We start from the raw sequence: 22,817 nt of genomic DNA, 5'->3' as shown, positions 1-22,817 counted from the left end.
TATTATATATTGTTATTAGGTTATTTAAACCTAGGTTATACATAATCATAAAGTGGGTGTGAAGTTTTCTTAGAAGAAGAAAAACCCACTTTCCAAACACCATCATAATGTTAATGTGTTATTTATTATATATTGTTATTAGGTTATTTAAACCTAGGTTATACATAATCATAAAGTGGGTGTGAAGTTTTCTTAGAAGAAGAGTAGCCCCCGGGCGCGCGCGAGAGAGAGAGAGAGAGAGAGAGAGAGAGATTAATCAAACAAAAGAGAGAGGGTGCACTGTGACAAATCTAAGAAACAAGGGAAAAGAGAGACGGTGGGTGGAGGAAAAGGAAGGAAAAAAAAGGGTTGGGGTTTTGTTTTGGTAGCTCCATTAGTTCTTCAAATAATTCTTTGATCTTCAAAAAAATATTGTGAGTACAAAACCCACTTTCCTTTATTTATATTTAATTCGTTGTTTTTATTTATTTATTTGATGTTGAATTAATTTCATAGTTGCATTTAGATGATTGATTGATTTAATTATTTTGATTAGTGGTGTATGTAAAGTTTAGGGTTTTTAGATGATTGATTGATTTTAATTACTTTGATTAGTTATGTATGTAAAGTTTAGGGTTTTTAGATGATTGATTGATTTTAATTATTTTGATTAGTTGTGTATGTAAAGTTTAGAGTTTTTAGATGATTGATTGATTTTAATTACTTTGATTAGTTGTGTAGGTAAGGTTTAGGATTTTTATATGTATTTATTTTATGGTTGTAATCACACTCATACATATATGAAATTAAAATAAATTAGGAACCCATAGATAAATTCCTTACACTCCACCATGACTCCATGGATTGTTATTTTATTTGAGTGTTGGTGAGAAAGAGTATAAAAAAAAGTGAGGATTGTGAGATTTATTTAAATGCCTTAGGCTTGGCATTGTTATGTTTGTTCTCATGAGTGAGATGTTTGTATATGTATATTGTTGCCTCGTTCTTATGAGTAGACGAGTGCTTTGATTTACGCGCTTACATATATGCTAACCATCCGGGGAGTGTGAGTCAAACTCAGAACGATATCCCCGTGCAAGTTTGGCTTTGGAGCGGTGTTAGGTATATGGAAGGCACATGGGATATATGTGTAGGCCGGAAGTGGAGGGCCGAAGTAGTGGAGTTAAGGTACAAAGAATTTAATTATGAGTTTATTGTTATAGTGTGTATTGTATTGATTTGTACATGTTGAAAAATAGTAAGTGACCTTGATAAATTATGAAATTTGAGAAGAGGCATGTATACGTGATTCTAGACAACTTTTGTGTTTTAACTTTTTATTAAAAAGATCGATTAGAACTTATAATCGGAGAATCTTAGTTATTGTAGTTTTGATTTATTTTAGCAATGCAGATTTTAGAGGCTATTTTAACCCACGAAACAAGCTCATTTTTATTAGTTTCGCGTAAACTGAAGTAAAACATTATTCTGCACACTTTTCGTGTTTTGAACTTTTTCGAAAAAAATCATCTTAGGGAAGTTTTTGTTTGTTTTCAGCTTTAGATTTTTCGGTTGAAATCTGTCTAGGTTCTTCTATTAAGTTTTTCTCTCAACTTGTTCAGTTTCTACTAAATTCGTTCACGTTGTCTTTTAGGAAATTTGATTCTATACAACTTTTGTTCTTTGAGTTTTGGTCAATTCGAATTATTTAAGTATGAAACGGTGTATTTTTATACTTATTTAATAAGTTACTTATGATTAAATTATACTAACTTTATTTTTTGCAGGATGGTGGGTCTTACTAACTTTTTATGCAGGGCTGACCCACCATATTTTTATTTCTATTTTGTTTATTTTATACTCAATTTATATTTCGTTGTGTACGGGCAAGAAACTAAATGCCACCGTATCTCGGAAAACTACCAATTCGTCTTGGTGCGGTTGGAACTACTTGTCTTGTCCTGTAACAAGAATTAAATGTATTTTTGTTTGTGTCTGGTGGACACGTGGGTGTTAAATCTTGTACTCATACCAGTATACTTGTATACCGACCCGTTTTGTCTCTTGGCAATTTGGGTGCGTTCTGTTTGAACGCAGCCGAGCTTCCTTTGTAGGATTAGATGGGGCTACGGTGGTGACGTGGAATAACTATAGTTGTTGGACATGTCTCTTGGATTTCCTTTGTTTTCTTAAGCTTAGGGTTGATATTAGTTTATGTATTTATTATTTTTTTTATGACTTTAGTATTGTAATGATTTGGCATGGTTTGTAATTGTACTTTATTTAAGTTGTTTTGACTAGTTGTTGCTACCTTAATGTTGAGGTATTGGTTAGTTATGGGATTATGGTGGATGGTTTGGTTGGCGTTTAGTTTTTTTTTTTTTTTTTTTGTTTCATCCCTAGAATTTGGATGACGGAATATTAATTGGGGTTTAGTTCTAATTTAATATTTAATTGTCTAAATTTTGGGGCGTAACAGGAAGGTGATGGGCCATGAGAACTAGCAAGGGATCCAAGCTGAGACTGAGGTTGACCAATCTAAGTTTGTAACTCCTGTAAGTTAGGGATAGCATAAGGCGCAGGGGCAGGTGCAGCTTGCACTAAAGTAGTTATGCGAGGGGTACCAGGACCATGCGGACGAGTAGAACGTTGCCTCAACTCAGGATGAAGTTTGAAGTAGCGCGCCCTTTCACGCCCAGAAGTGCTACAATAATGGCAAGTAATGGAACCCGAAGAACCTCGAGAGCCAGGTTTGGCAGCAAGGGCCATCTGATCAAATAAAACTGGAGAGATTGAAGGAGAGCTTGGCTGAACCAAACGTTGGCGACGCTCATCACTATCAATGGTAGCGAATGCCTCATAGAGGAATGGCATAGGAGAGGTGTTTAAAATCTGAGTTTGAAGAGATTCAAACTCAGAGTTTAAACCCATCAAAAACTGGTAAGTCTGTTGTTAAGCAAGACGTTTGGACACAAGAGAAGCAGCAGTGACGGGTAAATAAGTCAAGGGTTCATATTGAGCCAATTCTTCCCAATGAGCTTGATGGTATCCAAAGAACTTGGACACAGAAAGGCCCAAGGAAGACTAGGAGGCACGAGCTATATCCTGATAAAGCTCAAAGATGCGAGCATCATTATGAGCATAGGCATACATCTGGGACAAGGCACACCAAAGGCTAGGAACTGTGTCGCAATAAAGAAACATGTGATAGATACGGTCCTCCATAGAATTAAACATCCAACCCAAAATAGTGCAATTATCAATATCCCACTGGGTCCGTTTAGGGTCGATCTCATCAGGTTGGGTAGTAGAAGACGAGCCAATAAGCTTTGGCCTTGCCCCTCCAATAGAGTTTAAGGGAACAGCTCGAAGTGGCAAAATTTTTCCCCATTTAGCACCACACTCGTAATGCAATGAACAGGAGTGTGGTGAGAAAGAGAAAAATCAGAACTCATGGGAATAGGTTTAGTGGTCTCAATAGAAGGAGCAGCAGGAGGTGTCTTATTAGTCATGGTGATAGGTTTGAAAGACACACAGTCACAGCAACATAGTCCAAAAAACGAAAGCAAGAGGCCGAAAAAACTCAACGGCCTATCTAATTAAATGCAACCAAATAAAGCCAGTAGCCCACTACACAAATAGGAGGGACAAAAATGCTCAACACATTAACTTGGAGCACCCACACAAGGAAAAAGGGTATAACAAATCCTAGGGACAGAACCGAACCAGTCTCATTCACATAAGAGACTGGTTGACACTCATATAGCCCTCGGTAAGGGTTTCTAGGGATTGCCGAGGGTCAAGGGTTAAGGAAGAGGGGCTGTTGGTTGGTGGGTAGGGGCTGGGAAGGAGTTTCGACTTGCTAGGAGAGGAGAGAGGCTTTCAGCTGGTGGATGGTGGCTGGAAAGAGGATTTGATGGTGGCTAGTTAAGAGAGAGAGGAAAAGAGGATGGCTAGGGTTTTTTAGGCTCTGATACCAAGAAGAATAAAAGAATGAATTGGCTTGATCTCAATTGAGGTCAACCCATGAATATATAGATCAATATGTACAATATTAGGAAACTGTACAAGATTGGAAATAAAATAGAAAAAGAAATAAAATCAAGGCCTAAACAATGGCCATAACAAAAAAGGGTCCTATTCTAGAATATTTTGTGTACTATATTTCAACAAAAACAACTGCTGCTTCTTACTTTTTCATGAGATAAGATGATCACCATAGAAAGTACAGAAGCCAGAAGTGCAATGTCGATTAGTCCTAGATTCGGCATAGTCGGCATCCGTGAAATAGGAGAGCCCAGATTGGAGACCAACTGTAAAGAACAATCCCAAGCTAGGAAAAGTCTTCAAATATCTTAAAATATGATGAATCGCATCAAGGTGCTCTGTACGAGGTGCATGCATGAACTAACTCACAACACTAACTGCAAATGTTAAGTCAGGTCTAGTGTTGGTTAAATAAATGAGGCATCCAACAAGATGTTGACTGTAGCAATCCCAGTTTTGCCACTTCGCTGAGTTTGTCGGGGATCGAGCTGCCTGGTCAGCTCGTGGGGGTCCAGGGGGCAACGCCCCTTGGCGGGTCCTAGGGCAGCGCCCTAGCGGGGATCGAGCTACCCGGTCAGCTCGCGAGGGTCCAGGAGGCAGCGCCCTGGCGGGGTTGAGGGGCAGCTCCCCTGAAGCAAAAATGCAAAATGCATTAGAAGTTGTTTGTCCGCTCGAGCGGAGAATGTTTGGTTCCAGAAGTTTGACCTGTCTGTAAAAGTACTGGGAAGCCATTCGACGCTCGAGCGGGGCTTTCCACGCTCGAGCGGACCATGTATTATATCAGTTCGTGAATCTGATATTTCAGATCACTTTTGTATATCTCTCTCTCTAATCCTCTCCCTTCTCTCTACATTTCCCTACGCCAAATTGGATCAAAACCTTGATTTCTTAAGATCTATTAAAGTTCTTGAATAGGTTCTTCATCAAAGTTGGTTAACTTCTCGAGGGCTTCGTTGTGTGCGGTGAAGATCGAGTTTCGACACCGTTGATTTTGGTTTCATCTCATTTCTTCTTCAGAACTTGAGGTAGGGATTTTCTTACAAGATTTATATAATTTTCGAAATCATCTTTCGATAGCTTTGAAAATTTATTGTTGATTCAAGAAGTTGAGCGATTTTGAAAGTGGGTTTGTCTCTTGTTCTTTTAAAATGATCTTATGGGTTTTGATCTTCGTTGATTGAAGAAAAGATGATTTTAGAAAGTTTTCTTTCAAAAGATTTGAGTTGTATAGTTTTGGTGAGAAAACCTAGAATTTGGGAATTTCTTTTAAAAGAGCCTGAAAATTCATAAATGATATTGTTATATTTATTTTGTGTGTCAAAACAAATAGATGTTTGGAAAATTTCTTGTTTATATTTATATAAATGATGAATTTCAGGAAATATGAGAATTGTTGTTCATTTTGAAAATTATTGTTCAAAACGTTGAAATAGTCTTGAAATGATTAATTGTTGAGGATATTTGAGAAGAGGGAATTGTGTTATTCCTTGAATGATGAATTGGAATAAAAGTATTTATATTCATTTTGTGAAATTGGCATATTAATTCATTTGATTACATTAAACTTTGAAAGTTGATTTGAAAACTTGCATTGAGAAAAGAATGTTGAGAAACAAGTTTTTATGGAATGGTTTTGGAGTAAATACGTTGGTAAGTCTTGATAGGTGGTGTAGATGATATTGAATAAGTTGGTCTGAGAGTCCGGGGTAAAAGACCGAAAACCCGCGCAGATTGGTGTCGAGCCTTTCGGTTAATACCGGTAAAAATGACAATTTGGTAGTACTTGTATAGTCTACTTGCAGATACCGACCTAGGGATTATCAAAGTCGTATTTACCGCTCTTGAAATGAATTGTTAAGTTTTGAAGAATTGAAATTGCATGACATCAATGAGCATGATGGTTTTCAAAGATGAAAATGTGATTTTCTTTCAAAAGGGCATAGCATGGCATGTGCATTTCATCTCTTGAGACTTGTATAAATTGTATATACTTTGTTAAGGATTTCCTACTGGGCTTTATGTTCACCCTACGAGATTTTTGTGCAGGAAAAGATATGGTGATACCGCCTAACTAAAGGCGAGAAAATGTGTGTTGAGAGTACGAGACTCTCATTTTGCTGTGACTCTGTGTGTAAGCCAAGGGCTGTATGTGTGTGGGTTTGAGTAACCGTTTTGTGTAACCAGGTTCAAGTCTTGAAAACTTGTAAACCCTTGGGAGTATTTATTTGTCTATTTACTTGTTGTTGGATTAATGTATTGTTGCATGAAGAACTATTGTATCATGTAATGTAAGTTTGGGGATTTATATTCGGTTTTCCTTGAAAAAGCCATGATTGTTGTATTATCATTTGGGTTAGAAATTTGGGGCGTTACATTGATACATGCCTGGGTCATCCGGCAACGTACCAGACTAATGTGAGCTTGACATTAGGATCCATAGGAGTAGAAGCATGTTTACACCCTAACATACCAGTATCTCTAAGCAAGTCAAGGGTGTACTTTCGCTGAGACAAGGAGATCCCCTTCCTTGAGGGAGCCACCTCGATTCCCAGAAAATATTTGAGACATCCCAGATCCTTAATATCAAAAGTTTGGCTCAAGTCCTTCTTGACTTGACCATCAATAAAAGTTACATAATATCTATGACTAGAGAAAGTAGTGACAACGGAAGGACCCCAAACATCTGAATGTATAAGATCAAAAGCACTAGGAGCCTGAGTCATATGAGAGATATAGCTAGTACGGGTATGTTTAGACAACTCACAAACCACACAGTGAAACTTAGAATCTTTGCAGGCTTATTAAATAAAGGAAAAAATTGACATAAATAGTGAAAATTAATATGACCCATACAAGCGTGCCATAATTCTAAAGTTTGAATATTAAAAACACAAGACATGGAAGTAGACAAAACAGAGGCCTGGAAACTAGCTAAAGAAGAAGAGGAAGGCTCGTCCGGTAGATCCCCAAAGTAGTATAGCCCATTATGCTCATAGCCTTTGCCAAAAATCCTCTTCAAACTGAGGTCCTGTAGAAGGCAAGCAGAGGGTAAGAAGATGACAATACAATTAAATTGTTTGACAAGATGACTAACGGATAAGAGATTATATGCAAAATTTAGAACATGTAAAACAGATGATAAAGTAATTGTAGGGGATAAAGACACTACACCCTTATGATGAACAAAGGATAAAGAACTATCAGCATGACACACAGATATGATTGGTGAAGAAAGAAAGGAAAACTCACTTGTCATATGATCATTAGCCCTAGAATTCAGAACCCATGAGGGACTAGCAGACCGAACATGGAAAGCAATAGAAGTACCTGTGGCAAGGGTGGCAGCAGGGAAATATGATAGGCCATGAGAACTGGCAGTAAGAGATCCAAGCTGAGCTTGAAACTGACCAATCTAAGTCTGTAACTTTTGTAAATTAGGGAGATAAGGAGACCTAGGAGCAGGAGGAGCGGAATTCACTAAAGCCACAGTCCGAGGGGTGCTAGTACCACAAGGGCGAGAAGAACGTGGCCTCAACTTAGGATGAAGTTTGAAGCAATGAGCCTTAACATGACTAGAAGCTCAACAATGATGATAAGTAACTGGACTAGTAGAACCCCGAGAACTTGATTTTGCAGCAAGAGCCGTCAGGTTAGATGAAACTGGAGATAGAGAAGAAGGAGTCGGCTGAACTAGACGCCTACGACACTCATCACTATTAATGGTGGCAAAGGCCTCATAGAGAGAAGGTATGGGTGATGTGTTTAAAATCTGAGTTCGAAGGGATTCAAACTCAGAGTTTAAACCCATCAGAAACTGGTAAGGATTCTAGCAAGCAAGGTGTCTGGACACAAGAGAGGCAACATCTATTGGAAACTCAGTCAAGGGCTTATATTGAGCTAATTCTTCCCAACAATCCTAAAGGTATCCAAAGAACTCTGACAAAGAAGACCCAAGGCAGACTGGGAAGCACAAGCAATATCCAGATAGAGCTCAAAGATGCGAGCCTCATTATGAGCATGAGCATACATCTGTGATAAGGCATGCCATAGACCGGGAACGGTGTTACAATAGAGAAACATGTGATAAATACGGTCGTCCATGGAGTTGAACATCTATCCCAAAATAGTATAGTTATCAATATCCCACTGTGCATGTCTAGGATCTGTTGCAGCAGACTGGGTAGTGGAAGATAAAAGCCAATGAGTTTTTCCCTTGGCGCCTAAATAGAGTTTAAGGGAGCGGCTCTAGGCGACAAAATTTTTCCCATTCAACACCACATTCGTAATACGATGAACAGGAACAGGAGTGTGACGAGAAAGAGAAAAATCAGAACTAACTGGGACAGGCTTGGTGGGTATATCGGATGAAACAACAAAGGATGGATCAGTTATGGTGGAAGAAGAGGGGTTGAAAAGCACACAGGGATAGCAACACAGTCAAAGAAAAAGTAAGAAGTCGAAAAAACTCAACGGCTTATCCAAATTAAACACATAAAAGTGCTTATCACATCAGAACAAGGGGTAAAACTACCCAAAAGGGGCAACCACACTAGACCCAAGCCAAAGGGGGTCTAGTCGGCATCTAAAAATCTGGTGGCAGCAGTTTTGAACGGCTGCCGAGGGGTTGGGAAGGGAGAAGGGTGGTTGTCGGCTAGGGTAGAAGAAGAAGGAGGGGCTATCGAGTGGTTGGGAAGGGAGAAGGGTAGCTATTGGTGAGAAGGGTTGCCGAAATAGAGAGAGAGGGTGGTGGGTGGCTAGGGTTTGGTGGTTCTGATACCAAAAATAATGGGGAGAATTATTTGGCATACTTTTGAATAAGGTAGAGGCCATGTATATATAACATATTCATGATACAATTTTAGGAAACAATATAAACAAGAAGAGAGATTCCTACAATCAATATAAAAATATTCTAATTCCTATTCTAAACATAATATTCTAGTTTCTATATTCAACAAATATCTAGATTGCTAAAAATTTGTTTGGGGTAACAGTTGGCCGAAACAATTGATTATGCACCGATAATAAAATAAAATAAAAAGCAATAGTTGGATTCAGTTGAAGAAATTATTATTTTGAGAAGTAGATGCAGACAGAGTGGAGATTGGTGGCCTTCTCGCCTGGCACAAAAAAATATAAAAAATAAAAAATAAAAAATAAAAGAAGAAAAAAAAATACCAATGTGCTTTCCCTTTGATTAGAGGAGGCTAAAATTAGGATTTTAAATTTTACCATTCTACAATGTCAAATTTGTGATGTGCAAACTGGATTGACTAAGGCATTAGGTGTGACCCATGAAATTATTTTGACATGTTGAACAAAAGGGTTGTTTGATCTTTCCCAGAGCGTGTCTAAACATTTTTTGGTTTACTAGTTGGCGAATTCTTATTGTATTTTTTGGTGAAGAGGTTTATGATCACTTTTTGCATTTTCATAGAATATCACATGTCACCTTAATTCTCTCTGTTCTTGAGTACTTGTGAACAATTACTGCATATGCTGACCAATTGGTTTGTCTTTCCTTTTCCTTTCTCCCCTTCTCACTCTTCTACATTTGTTCCTTCACCCTTAAAGTTCTTCTATTCTTTAGAAAACATGTATAAACGAAGGTTTTATCAAATAAAGTTGACTGTTAAAAAAACTTCTGAATATGGGCTCTTTTTCTCCTCCTTTTTAACTCATTGCGTATTGTGATTTGGACAGGGATGTCAGCTTTAACAGTTTAGTCGGAGAAATTCCAAATGACATAAATGGGAAGAGTTTGAGATTTGTGTAAGTATGAAACCAAAAGTTTAGGATGTATTTGGTTCTGTTGTAAATAGTACTTGAGTGAAATTTTTCCCCACGAATCTGAGAGTTGTGTGGGCTGCTATATATCATCTATATTTTTCATTCTTTTATTACGCAGAGAGTATATAGCAAGATATCATTTGCATTCATTAATTTCTTAATAATTATCTTCAAACGTGGAAACTAATCATGAGAATCCATGTAGACTATGATACAAAATGGTGACAAAAACCGGTGATATATAGCATTTCTCAAAAGTTGTTAACAACAAGGCGAAGTGTTTCTGTGGAAAAATATTCTTTTACATTTAAATTTCTCTTAAGGTGCCAACAATTTTATGTTATTAATTTCTTTTGATCCGAAATTTGCTAATCTATTGGATTATTTCATTGTTATCATACACCATTTTATAGTATATTAACTATATGGCGTGGCTTTGAATAGGTTTTTGAGTGGCAACATGCTAAGTGGAAATGTGCCAGATTCAATCTTGAAGGATGGACGTAGTATGTATGTTTTTATCTTGAGTGCTTATTTTCAGAAATTTGTATTTGCGTGCATGTTTGTTGTTCATCAAGTTGAGTCACAAATTATTGCAAATTTTAATCTTTATGGTAGTGTTGGGCAAAATAAGTGGTTGAAGTATAGAAGTAAGCAAATAATTAACTATATTTGGTATTATAAGGAAATTTTTTTCCAGTGGATTCAGCATTCACAATGCATTCTCCCAACTGATGTTAGCAAAAGAAAGTTGTATCAGCTGTACATTCTATCTAGAAGCCATGTTTTTTTTTTTTTTTTTCTGAATCTGTAAGCACTTAGTGCTCTTTCTGACTTTCTCTCTGCAGTTATGGCCTTCTTGCATTAACTCACCTTGTATTTGTGGCTCAAAGGGTTCTGTTTTGCATATTAAACCATTTCACTAGTAAATCATTATTAGGAAAGGCTTTTCCCGGTTTCTGATCTCAGGCTTTATAATTTCCACTAATCCATTCAACACTATTGACTAAGCTGTGCATGTTACATGAGTGGTCGTCACAATCAATAGCCCATCATACTGTTACGCGTAAAAAGTTCCTTCTTTGGAAGCAAAACTGTACATCAGTCCTGCTGTCACTTTTTATTCTATTGACTTAAGAAGCACGGACATGGACACGTGATTGGAAACGGACTCACTGACACAAAATTTTCAAAAAATATAGGACGCAACACGTGGAGTGTAATTTTATATATTTATTATATGTCATATATATGAATATTTAAGTCATAGTTTTGAAGTCGAAGGAGGAGAATGAGTATAACTTTACATTGTTTTTGTTTTATTATTGAATTTCAAGTTATTTTATTCAAATTTGTAATGTGTTTCATGTGCAGTGTTGGGAAGTGTCCAACGAGTGTCATGTCATTACCTTATTAGAAGTATTGACCAAAGCTCCCCCAATTTCCCCTTGTCAATATTCTAATTGGGGTACCTGAATTGGTTTCTCTGAATTTTCATTTTTTTAAATTATTGATTTCTCTAAATTGTCATCGGTTGATATTCAGTCCTGACTATCACTTTTGAAATGCATTTAGTACTTGCTTTCTTTGTAACAAGGAGGAAAACTTATGAAAATTATTGGGAACTTTTATTTTTTGATCAGCAACCAACAAAGAAGAATATTGGGAACTTTGTCTTGATATTTTTTCATACTTATTTAATGGCTTTGTGACTGAAAGAAAGGTTAAATCTTCTCTATCTGCTTCCTTCTAGATTTTTCTCTAGTTTTGTTTTTTGGTGCTAATTGAATTGATTGCTAACCAGCTGCAATACTTTTATTGCACATTTTTCATTAACCATGGAAATTTCCTCACTTTGCTATGTTTCATAAATAACTATTTCCAATGTTAATATTTTTTGTCACATCACTTCCAAAAACTAGTTATCTTACTGCAGCAATGGGAAGAACAACCTGACTAGTATTTATTTTATTGAACCCCCCCTGATCATGCCTGGAATTAGAAAGTACTACTTTTATCTTTGTAACTTCTCATTTTCTCCTCTGTAATTTATGAATGGTCATCATCCTAGTAGTAACACCTTATTTTGCATAAAATATATTATTGCACAAACGGAAGTTGAGTTGCTTGATCAACTGAGCTTTAGTTTGGGATTTAAAGCATTTATGTAAAACCCTGCTATTTGATTGGTCCTTTTAACTTGGTTATACTTCTATTACTAATTTATCATATCTCTATCATTACCAAGATGATAACACCTAACGGTAATGATTTCCCACAGTGATTTTTCCTACAATGACCTTACATGGCAAGGTCCTGATCAGCCTGCTTGTCAGGAGAACATGTAAGAATACTTTTTCTACTTTAGTTTTTGTTCCTGCTATATACTTCCAGTTAAGTGGCAGTTTTTGTAATTTTGACAATTATCTTTATCTTTCATTTTATTAGGAATCTATACATAAATTTGTTTAAAAGCTCTCTGAAGGAGAACCCCTTGTAAGATGCTCCTTTATTTATTTTTTGTTTCCTCATTTTCTAAAGTTTCATAATTAGCTTCTACTTCATCAACTGAAGTAGAAGGAGATTTCAACTTAGGGTAGTCATTTTCTTGCTTAGTGTACAATTCATGCTAATTGTTGTTTGGCTGATTCCATAACAGAAAGAGAATTCTTCCATGTATGAGCGATTTCAATTGTCCAAGATGTAAGTATGTTCTTTTGAAGCATCGGTATTGTGAACTATCTTTATTTTCTTGACGTCGGACAGCACTATAATGATTTTAATACTAAATTTCTGTGGGTTTTTATTGTGTTTTAAAGCTGAAAATCAGTAAGAATTTTAATGTTTCAATTAATGTAGGAATGGCCTAGGTTTAAGGTTGATAAAAATGGGGAAAAGAAGATCAAAACAGGGGCTGTTCAGGAGCTTTGAATAGAGCTTGTGAATAGTAAACTAACTAAACAAAACCAAACCAAGCCTTAAGTCCCATTATCAAATGGGGTCAGCTACATGAATCTTTCTTCTCCATGCGGCCCTATCAAAGGCCATTTCGTTAGTCAAATTAAGTAGATCCATATCTCTAATTACAATGTTAGCCATCGTTAATCTAGACCTACCCCGTCCCCTAACACTTCCATCTATTGTTACAATATCGCATCTGTTCACTATTGCCTCTGTTGGCCTCCGTTGAATATGACCAAACCATCTCAATCGTTTTCTCTCAACTTATCTTCTATCGGTGCTACTCCTATCCATTCCCGAATACACTCATTCCTAATTCTGTTTTGTCTTGTCTAGTCTTGCCACACATCCACCTTAGTATCCTCATCTCATCCACGCTCATCTTATCTACATGTTGTTTCTTGGTTGCCCAACACTCCGTCCCATACAACGTCGCTGGTCTAATAGCCGTTCTATAGAACTTACCTTTTAGTCTAGTGAATATTCATTTATCGCACAGTTCCCCAGACGCAGTTCTCCACTTATACCATCCCGCCTTAATCCTATGGGCCACATCCGCATCAATCTCCCCCGTTGTTGTGACAATCGACCCTAAATAACGAAAATGTTTACTCTTAGGCAGTTCTTGGTTCTCAATCTTCACTTCTCCTCTGCTTTCATTGTTACTGTTACTAAATTTACACTCCGTGTACTCTGTCTTGTGAATAATAAACTGGAAAGAAGAAAAAAAAAAGAAAAAAGAAAAAAAGAAATCTAGGCATCACACCTTGATTCCATATGCATTCCACCTAGGGTTAGGGTTGCATTATACAAACTTGAAAGAGGCTTCAAATGAAAAGTTCATAAAGGCCTCATATGGGAATTGGCCTTTTTAGTGGTTATTTTTTATTTTTTATTTTTTGGCTCTTTTATGAGGTCAAAAAAATTTAATGTGTTTGGGAATAATTATTTTTAGTTGTATCGAAAACTATGAATTACTAAGATGTTTGACCTTTTTTTTATTGGCTTTTTTGGTGATTTTGTTTTACGTTTTGGCTATCCAAAGAGCCAAGTTGCCAAACAGTGCCAAAATATCAACTTCATTAAAGTATACTAAACTTTAAACTTCCAAAACCAATCTAAGACCAAATAAAACCCATAAATAAAAGTCAATTAAATAACTTGATCCACAAGACAACCCATGTAAACAAATCTGAAAATTACCAAAACACTCCTAACCTTAAAACTCACCAGCAGCTTTCTAAACCCAAAATAAACATAAATAAGACTCTATCAAGACTAGAAACATAATTTAGATGGTTCCAATTGATCCCAATTGAATTCGGCTCGAAACCAAGCAATTTCCAAACATGAATACTTCCTTAATTTTGGTATTCCTTGCTCCTATTGTGGATTGCATCATTTCCCGTTAAAAATCAATAAAAATTAACCTCCTATTGTAATGCATAGTTTTAGAACTGCCTTATTTTCAGAACTTAGTATACCTAACCTCCAAGCTTTTGGAAAGAACATGTCCTGGGGGATACCAGACCTGTTATGATGAATATGGTTACCAAAAAGAAGTGAATTCCACGAACTTCTGAATCAAGCTGGTGCTATTTTATATGCTCTCTAATTTGACACAACCTTACTTCTTTTATTTTCATTTTGATCCTGGAAGTCATTTAGATTATATAAAATAAAAAATATATATATAAAAAATTGCAAATTAAGAATTCGAAAAGTTGTCCATAATACTACAGTCTAGTAGGAAACTAAAAGCCAACCTAACCAAAAGCTTAATCTCATAATTAATGTCTCTTAGAAAAAATCATAATGTGTCTAGTGCATCTTATGCCATTTCCACCAATATTTCACTTATTGCAGAGTCTTTATTAAATGCAATTTAAAATTGCATTATGGCATTGTTTATATTTTTTCGTTTTATGGCAGATGGATGTTCGTTACATGTTAACTGTGGTGGAAATGATTTGACTATGAAAGAAAATGATAACATGGTTTTGTACGAAGGAGATGCACAAGTCCTAGGTGGCACAGCAAAATATTTTAATAGTATAAATAGCTATTGGGGTTTAAGTAGCACTGGGGACTTCATGGATGATAACGATTACCAGAATGCACGTTTTACTGAAGTTTCTCCATCAACAAACATCTCTGAATTGTATAGTACGGCGCGCATTTCGCCTCTTTCACTTACTTACTTCCGTTACTGCTTAGAAAATGGGAGTTACACCGTTAGTCTGCACTTTGCTGAAATACTTTTTACAAATGACAATACATATAGCAGTCTTGGGAAGCGAATATTTGATATTTATATTCAGGTAATTTTGTCATGTCCGTAAACATATACCCTTTTTTTTCTTTGTTTTTATTTTTTATTTTTTATATTATTAATTCAAGTTATAAGGAATGCTTAATCAATTTTCTTTTTATCTTAGGGGCAATTAGTTAGGAAGGATTTCAATATTGAAGGTGTGGCTGGTGGGGCTCTAAAGCCAGTGATAGAACAATTCAATACCAGTGTGACAGATAATATTTTGGAAATCCGATTTTATTGGGCTGGCAAAGGGACTACACGTATTCCTAGGAGAGGTGTTTATGGCCCCATAATATCAGCTATTTCGCTTAATCCTAGTAAGTAATTTGTATAGCTTTCTTTCCTTTTTTTTGCTTATGTTCTGGTTACATAATCTGTGTGTACATATATAATTCAAAGTATGCTTTCCCAAAACATGTTATTTTGAGGCCCAAAGGTACTATTGTTTTTATGGAACTAAGTTGCCAAGCTCTTTGTGCCACACCAAAAAATAAAAGGCCATAGAGCATTATAAAGCCAGTACAGATATTCTGTCTCTAATCAGTGTTTGTCATCTGAGAGTCTCTTGAATAGTTTTATCATTTTATTTTTGGCTATTGAAATGCCTAGAACAACTTTGATGCACCGTTAGGCTTAGTTACTCACATGAATGGTGTTGCAGGGATTGCCAGTTTTTACCAAAAAAGAAGAAGAAGGGATTGCCTGTTTTGTCCAAATATGGGTGTAAATCCACCATGCGATGTTCCAAAGCTATGCAAACATGGGCTTGACAACCTGTGATTGCACATGTCCTTCTTGGATTTAATTTTAATATTTGATGAGATCTTTCTTTTTACTGTTGTTGGAACTAGCAGCACATCCTGGGCTGGTGCACTGAAGACCAGCTCATTCATCATGACCTTGCAATATTGTTTAATTGGATTTCATACGATCATTGATCTAGACCATGAATGGACTAGAAGTCAACTATCATTTGGATCCATATCATTTGGTTGCCTAATATTTTTTTATTCATCACCCTCATAGTAAGTGCATGAACCAAATAAAATCAAGTTACAATTCTCAAGCTCTCCTTTTTCCATCTTTGGTTTTCAGTTTGTTTTATTATTATTATTTTTATTGTAAGTCTTAGTTGGTCTTCAATTTTTTATTTTTTATTTTATTTATTTATGAGTCTTATTTGGTTTTTAGATAGGTTTAAAGGGTCAAACCCTTTAGTTTCCAAACAGGAAGTTAAACTTGAGTTCAAAATTTTTGAAGCAATTTTAAAACCTAGGTGTATTTATCGAAAACAAATATCTAATCCTAGGTGTGACGCCTACGGAAATCTACGTGGAATGCCTTGTGTTATGATTCCTTTCTTCTTCTTCATCTCTCTTGCTATTTTAATCCTTTTGATCCTTCTTCTTCAGACTGTGACTATTCATGGAGTATTAGTCATAGCCCGTAATCATCCTCTATTTTCTCCTAATTATAATACTCAAACTCTACCCTTTTTGTTATCCCATAAAAACCTTACACATTTTACATATTTTTTACCACCCTTTGTGCCTCATAAATCATCAATTTGAACCCTAAACTAGAGCAATATATTGTGGCCTCAAATTAGTTGTGGACTTAATTGACATAGAGGGCATTTTTAAGTTATGATGTTAGCAGTAGTATACTATCCTTTCCTCCAAGCTGGCTGGTGCTAGCTTTGAAAGGTCTTAGGGAGGCCTCAGCTATGGATCTTCATCATTGCTTGGTGGTGGGTGGTTGTTGATATCTTACTCCCTTGTCTCTTGGGAATATTGTTGCTTTTTGAGAGACATTGCTGCCGACTTCGAACATCAGCAGATGAGATTAGAAATATCTCTATATCTGTGAGTATGGGAATTTCTCACTTCTGTGCCATCCCCTTTCTCTATTCCTCACTTCTGTGCCATCCCCTTTCTCTATTCCTTTCATTGATTCCTTCATCCTTTATTTCTGTTGTATTCTAGTTTTTGTGTGTGTGTGCGCGTGCGCACGATTCTTAACTTCTTATGTCCCCATGGGACACCCCAACTACTTAGGCCACATTCAATAAAGAGACTCAAGTTCGAGTCACTTTAACTTGCCTATCAAAAAGTAGCCCCCAGCCCCCAAAAAAAAAAAAAAAACTATCAAAAATAAATAAATCTAATTTCTTATAATGACAAGCAAATTAGTGCTTCTATGGATGCTTGAAGTAGCTAGGTTTTAGGCTCCATGTCATTATTGAATGTAGTGCTTATGATATGCTTAAAGGAGATTTGTTTCCCTTTATAGTGAAGAAATTTTCTTACTTCAGACAGCTAAAGAAGGAAAAGGATTCTTAGAGTGAAACACCTATATTGAGATCCTTGATGAAGGTTAGAGCCACCACAATCATATTGGAATTATGAACCAGAGCAGATGCTAGAGTTCTAAATCCATTAAAGTATGCATGAGGTAAATTGCAACAACCTCCCCTGGGGTTTGATATGTCAGCAAAAAGGCCTCCGTAGTTTAAAAACTTATAGAAACTGCCCTGGCATTATGAAAGCTGACAAATGACGGGTAAACTAGTAAAACATAAAATATTAAGTAAATAATCAGAAATAAGATGTTGGGTTGGATTGGATTAAATATATATACCACACATTCTATGCAACTTTGTCATAGCCAATTGCTCAATGGTGCATGGAATACAAGTCAAAAAGCACTAGTACTACTAAACCACTAATCGTAATCTAGTACTAATTGGAATACCCACACCATAGCAAAACCCAAACCAAATGTATACCTCTCCTCTTTATCCGTCTACCAAATTTGTTCCTCTCTCTCTCCACATCACCATGAACCACCCACACACCCATCATCACCACTATCATCGACCATGGCCACCATTGCCCACAATCACCTCTAACCGTCACCATCTCCCTTTCCATCTCTGTGAGACTCATCTATAATTGTCACCACCATTGGCTGATTCACATCCCAACTTAAGGAACCAGTGTCAACTATTGGATGGCGAAGGTTTTGATACCTATCTTAGATTCTTTTGATCTTTCTGGCTTGCTTGGTCTTGTGGTTTGTTTCGGGTCTTGAAACTAAGTTTGGAAGTGACCAAGTCAATCCAGGTGAGGATGGTGATGATGACAACGAGTTGAAGTTGCTCTCAAGTTTGGAATTCTGAGGTTCAGTACTCAATTTTTTGTGTTAACAGTTATTCTTCAAAATATGCATGTAAATATTTATATATGCACAGGGTAAATGGCATTAACAACTCATGGTACTTGTGTGCACTATTTAACCCAAACAGAGGTGGGATAGGGGAGGTAGCAAGGTTTATTAATTTAGTATTATATGGTTCATAAAATTATTATTATATGGTAGTTATAAATGAAGTTAAATAATTTATCAATTTATGAAAGGTGTGTATTATTTTTTCTTATACAGGTTATTAGGATGATATTGTATGGATAATTGTATAGGAAAGTTAGTTAATCTATTAATTTATAATTATTAGTCATTGCGTTGGGTTATAATTATGTGAGCTAGGCAAATATGTCATTTCATTTTCACCTTATGGGTTACTATTGTCAATTTGTACTGTTGTTAAACAGCTTTCAAGGGTAAACTGGCATTTGTGCTTGGTAAACATGGTCAACAGAATTTTTTATTTTAAAAAATTAGCAGGAGATGTATTGCCATTTTTGAAAGTTGAGGTTTTTTTTTGTTTTGTTTTTGTGTGTGTGTGTGCGCGTGTGTTGCCCAAGGCCCAAACCTCAGGGAGCTCGCTGCAATTTACCCACACATATTTGATATTGGAATCATGTTGTTAGTAAATTTTTGGTCTTAGGTTCTCTTTTTGTGTGTCTATCTATTTTCATGCACAGGTGAGAGCATGCTTTCTCTTTGTAAGTGTTTTTGGCAAAGAATATATGCTCTATGAGCGTTAGTTTTTTCCCTAAGCTATCAAATGAATGCGTTCTCTGTTCAAAATTTCGGTTGTGCTCACATCTATTTTTTTTCTCATTAGCATAGTTGTTTGGGTTTGTTTTGGGCAGCTTTCAAATCTTGTTCAGAAGGTAGAAAGAAGGCAGCAGCTACTGCTTATATTGCAGTTGGAGTTGTGGCTATATTCGTTATTTTTCTAATAGTCAGTATCCTTTTGTGGAAAAGATATTTGAAAGGCAGAAAAAAGATTGGAAAAGGTGAGCATTGGATGAAAGTATGCGCTTACTGCTTCTTGTTGATTTATTCTTGTTTTAGTATACTGGCAATACTTTTGTAACTTTCCGAGAAAAATATTGAAGGTTGTGATATCCGAAAACTTCTCTTTTGATCCAATTGTTCAAGGCATGCGTTCATTTTTCTTTCACCCCTCACCCAAAACAAATTATGAGTTAACATGAATTAGAGGCTCATTCTACTTTTCATTCCTGGACAGATTTCGAAGGTCTAGAGTTGCAAACAGGTTCTTTTACTTTGAGACAAATTAAAGCTGCCACTAAAAATTTTGATTCTGCAAACAAGATTGGAGAAGGTGGTTTTGGTCCTGTCTACAAGGTGTTCTAGCTATCCCTATAATAAACCTAGGTTACTGCATAGATTTTATGCATGGATTTTGAATAAATGTTGGATGCAGGGTCTATTGTCTGATGGTACTGAAATTGCAGTGAAGCAACTCTCCTCTAAATCAACGCAAGGAAATCGCGAATTTTTGAATGAAATAGGGATGATTTCTTGTTTGCAACACCCAAACCTTGTTAAGCTTCATGGATGTTGTATTGAAGGGGATCAATTGTTATTGGTGTATGAGTACATGGAAAACAATAGTCTTGCACGTGCTTTGTTTGGTAAGTTTTGTCATTTGCTTGATAGCCACACGCTTTAATGTGAAAATTGTTGACAGTGATTTTATTAGCCACTTATTTTAATTGCCTTACTAATGTTCGAGTGTTGGATAATGTTCAAATCCAGATGACAGACTATTGATACTTGATTGGCCAACAAGGCTTAATATCTGCATTGGAATTGCTAGAGGTCTAGCTTTTCTGCATGAAGAATCAAGATTCAAGATCGTTCACAGAGACATTAAAGCTACTAATGTGCTGCTTGATAAAAACCTAAACCCTAAAATTTCAGACTTTGGATTGGCTAGGCTTAATGAAGATGAAAAATCCCACATTAGCACTCGAGTTGCTGGAACTATGTGAGTCACCTTGTCCTACCCGAAACATAGTTAAATGCTCACCTTGTTCAAATATATATAAGTAACTTTTGAATATTGAATAAGACATCAAAATCTTGATTTGTAGAGGATATATGGCCCCAGAATATGCACTGTGGGGTTACTTGACCTACAAGGCAGACGTTTATAGCTTTGGTGTTGTGGCTTTGGAAATTGTTAGTGGGAAGAACAACAACAATTACATGCCGAGTAACAATTGCATTTGTCTGCTAGATTGGGTACTTGAGGACTTCCTTTCTTCTTCAATAGTTTCCTGTTAAGCTAGGACAACAGTGAACATTCTTGTCAGTCATTTCTTTTCTTCCAATTTTTTTTTTCTTGGAAAATGAAACAAGTTACTTTGAATGTAGGCCTGCCACTTGCAACAAGGTGGAAACTTGGCGGACCTTATTGATTCGAAGTTGGGGACTGAATTCAATAATGTAGAAGTGGAAAGGATGGTTAAAGTTGCACTCTTGTGCACAAATGCATCACCATCGCTTAGGCCTACAATGTCCGAGGTAGTGAGCATGCTTGAAGGCCAAATGAGTATTCCAGAAGTAATCCCAGAACCTAATTCCTACACTGAAGATTTGAGGTTTAAAGCTATGAGAGACTTTCATCGAGAGAAGCAAAACCATAGTTTCAGTGGAAGCCAAAGCCAGAATTCAACAACAATCCGAACAGGTTTTGGTTCTTCCTCTACATCTGTGGACAAATCTCTATGAATCAACAGGGATTAAAAAGTCTGATACAGATTTTCTTCCCCAGTATAGTTGTCCTAGTTGTGCAGTTGCTTTGTTGTTCTAGAATGGACAATGGGTACTTCTACACAGTAAAACTTATAGCTATTTATTAAATTCTTTATTCGTGTTGTTTCCACATATGTATATTGTTTTCAATATAGTGTATATTTTTCAGGGAATGGGTGAACAAAGTGACCGGGCCCATGGGCTCAGATTGAACGTGTCTATGCTGATAGAGACAATTTAATCCTTTTTTTTTTGCTTTTCTTTACTACTACTACCTCTTCTTCTTCTTCATTTTTTTTTTTTTTCTTTTTTGTTTTTTTTTTGGTGATATGGGTTTAAGTAGACTGTCTTTCTTTTTTGCCCTGTTAGATAACACTTCTGAGGGAAATTCATAAGAAAAGCAGATGTCAATACTCTTCTTTTCATAAGTAGAAGTGATTTGGCGCACAGAAGATGTAAGGGTACTCCTACACATAGTAAACTTACAGCTATTTATTAGAATTTTTTATTTTTTATTTTTTGGTATCCAAATTTTGAATATTGTTTTCAATGTAGTATATATTTTTAGGGAACTGGTTAACAAAGTGACCGGGCCCATGGCCTCAGATTGAATTGAACACGTCTATGTCGATAGGGACAATTTAATCTCTTTTTTCATTTTATTATTTTAGTTTGAGATAAAGGAGAAGTATGATGTTTCTTCCTTCTACTCTCTTGGGGGAATTTGTTGTATAATCTCTAAATTTTTTATGACATCAAATACGTAGATTGCCAGTTTCAAAATTACAATAGATGTTTCTAAGTTTCAAAATTTCAATACATGATTCTATATTTCTGTTAAATAAAAATCACTTCATGACGTAGGCCTCATGTTCAGTTGGTCATGTTATAGAAACAGTAAACAAATCTTAGTTTGAAAGGGCAATCAAAGACAATAAGTTCGTTGATGTGTCACAAAGTTAGAGACAAGTTACAATATTGTCAGCAACTAGCTAAAGGAATGTAAGAAATAATGAGGCACAACTATGCATAAGATTTGTACAAAATAAGCTATTTGGTTAAGAAAAAGATTGTATGACAAGCATTAAACAAGGTTACAAAAATGTTGCACAAAAGCTTAGACAATAGCCTAAGAAGAAGTAAAAGCTTAGACAATAGCCTAAAAAGAAGTAATTGTAAGCTTAAGAACTAATCTACTCAATATAGCATTTTAAGCCATTTACAAAGTGTAAAATGAGAGAGAGAGAGAGAGAGAGAGAGAGAGAGAGAGAGAGAGAGAGAGAGAGAGAGAGAGAGAGAGTGTGTGTGTGTGTGTGTGTGTGTGTGTGTGTTCTTTGGTTTTCAAAAAAGAGAGGTAGCTTTGTGGAGAAGAGCCCTTCAAAATTGAAGAGAGTTGGCCTATATTTATAGAGAAAATTAGGGGGCTAAGTAGAGAAAAAGAAAAGGAGTTTGGGCCTTATTGTTATAAAAAGGCCCAAAAACAATAAATCAAAATCGGCAAGGGTCAAACTAGAATAGAGTATGAACTGGAGGAGGACGGTTGTATTATCCTTGGGGTTGAAATGAAAATACAAGAATGAGAGGGGATGATGGAGAAATAAAAAGAAAGGCGTTGGACGTTGACGTCATGATAACATCGTGACATGTGCATGGACATATCAGATTACATCTGAGGGCCATGATTTGAACCACATGTCGCCAGATTGCAATTTTCCACCGTTCAGATGAGTGGTTCAAATTGTGCCACGCA

The 22,817-nt window shown here is 36.2% G+C and overlaps 1 protein-coding gene across 6 annotated transcripts in view; it reads left to right on the top strand.

Moving 5' to 3' along the window:
- The window catches only part of LOC114282848 (putative LRR receptor-like serine/threonine-protein kinase RFK1), a 39,681-nt gene extending 18,346 nt beyond the window's left edge, over positions 1–21,335 (top strand). For 5 of the 6 annotated variants that reach the window (XM_028225607.2, XM_082887588.1, XM_028225613.2 and 2 more), the window contains 13 exons: positions 9,730–9,798; positions 10,261–10,326; positions 12,098–12,160; positions 12,265–12,312; positions 12,476–12,519; positions 14,710–15,098; positions 15,216–15,411; positions 19,150–19,296; positions 19,533–19,651; positions 19,731–19,941; positions 20,066–20,297; positions 20,404–20,554; positions 20,687–21,335. In XM_028225607.2, the coding sequence (XP_028081408.2) occupies positions 9,730–9,798; positions 10,261–10,326; positions 12,098–12,160; positions 12,265–12,312; positions 12,476–12,519; positions 14,710–15,098; positions 15,216–15,411; positions 19,150–19,296; positions 19,533–19,651; positions 19,731–19,941; positions 20,066–20,297; positions 20,404–20,554; positions 20,687–21,043 (2,092 nt within the window). In that variant the 3' untranslated portion in view covers positions 21,044–21,335. The remainder of the gene's footprint in view (positions 1–9,729; positions 9,799–10,260; positions 10,327–12,097; positions 12,161–12,264; positions 12,313–12,475; positions 12,520–14,709; positions 15,099–15,215; positions 15,412–19,149; positions 19,297–19,532; positions 19,652–19,730; positions 19,942–20,065; positions 20,298–20,403; positions 20,555–20,686) is intronic. The other variant, XM_082887590.1, reaches the window with a different exon arrangement.
- The last annotated feature ends 1,482 nt before the right edge of the window (positions 21,336–22,817 follow it).

Source organism: Camellia sinensis, chromosome 9 (genome assembly GCF_055761805.1).
Source record: "Camellia sinensis isolate YWXY chromosome 9, ASM5576180v1, whole genome shotgun sequence".
Taxonomy (NCBI): Eukaryota; Viridiplantae; Streptophyta; class Magnoliopsida; order Ericales; family Theaceae; genus Camellia; species Camellia sinensis.
Note: the sequence above shows the minus strand (reverse complement) of the source record. Positions and strands in the feature narration are given on the sequence as shown.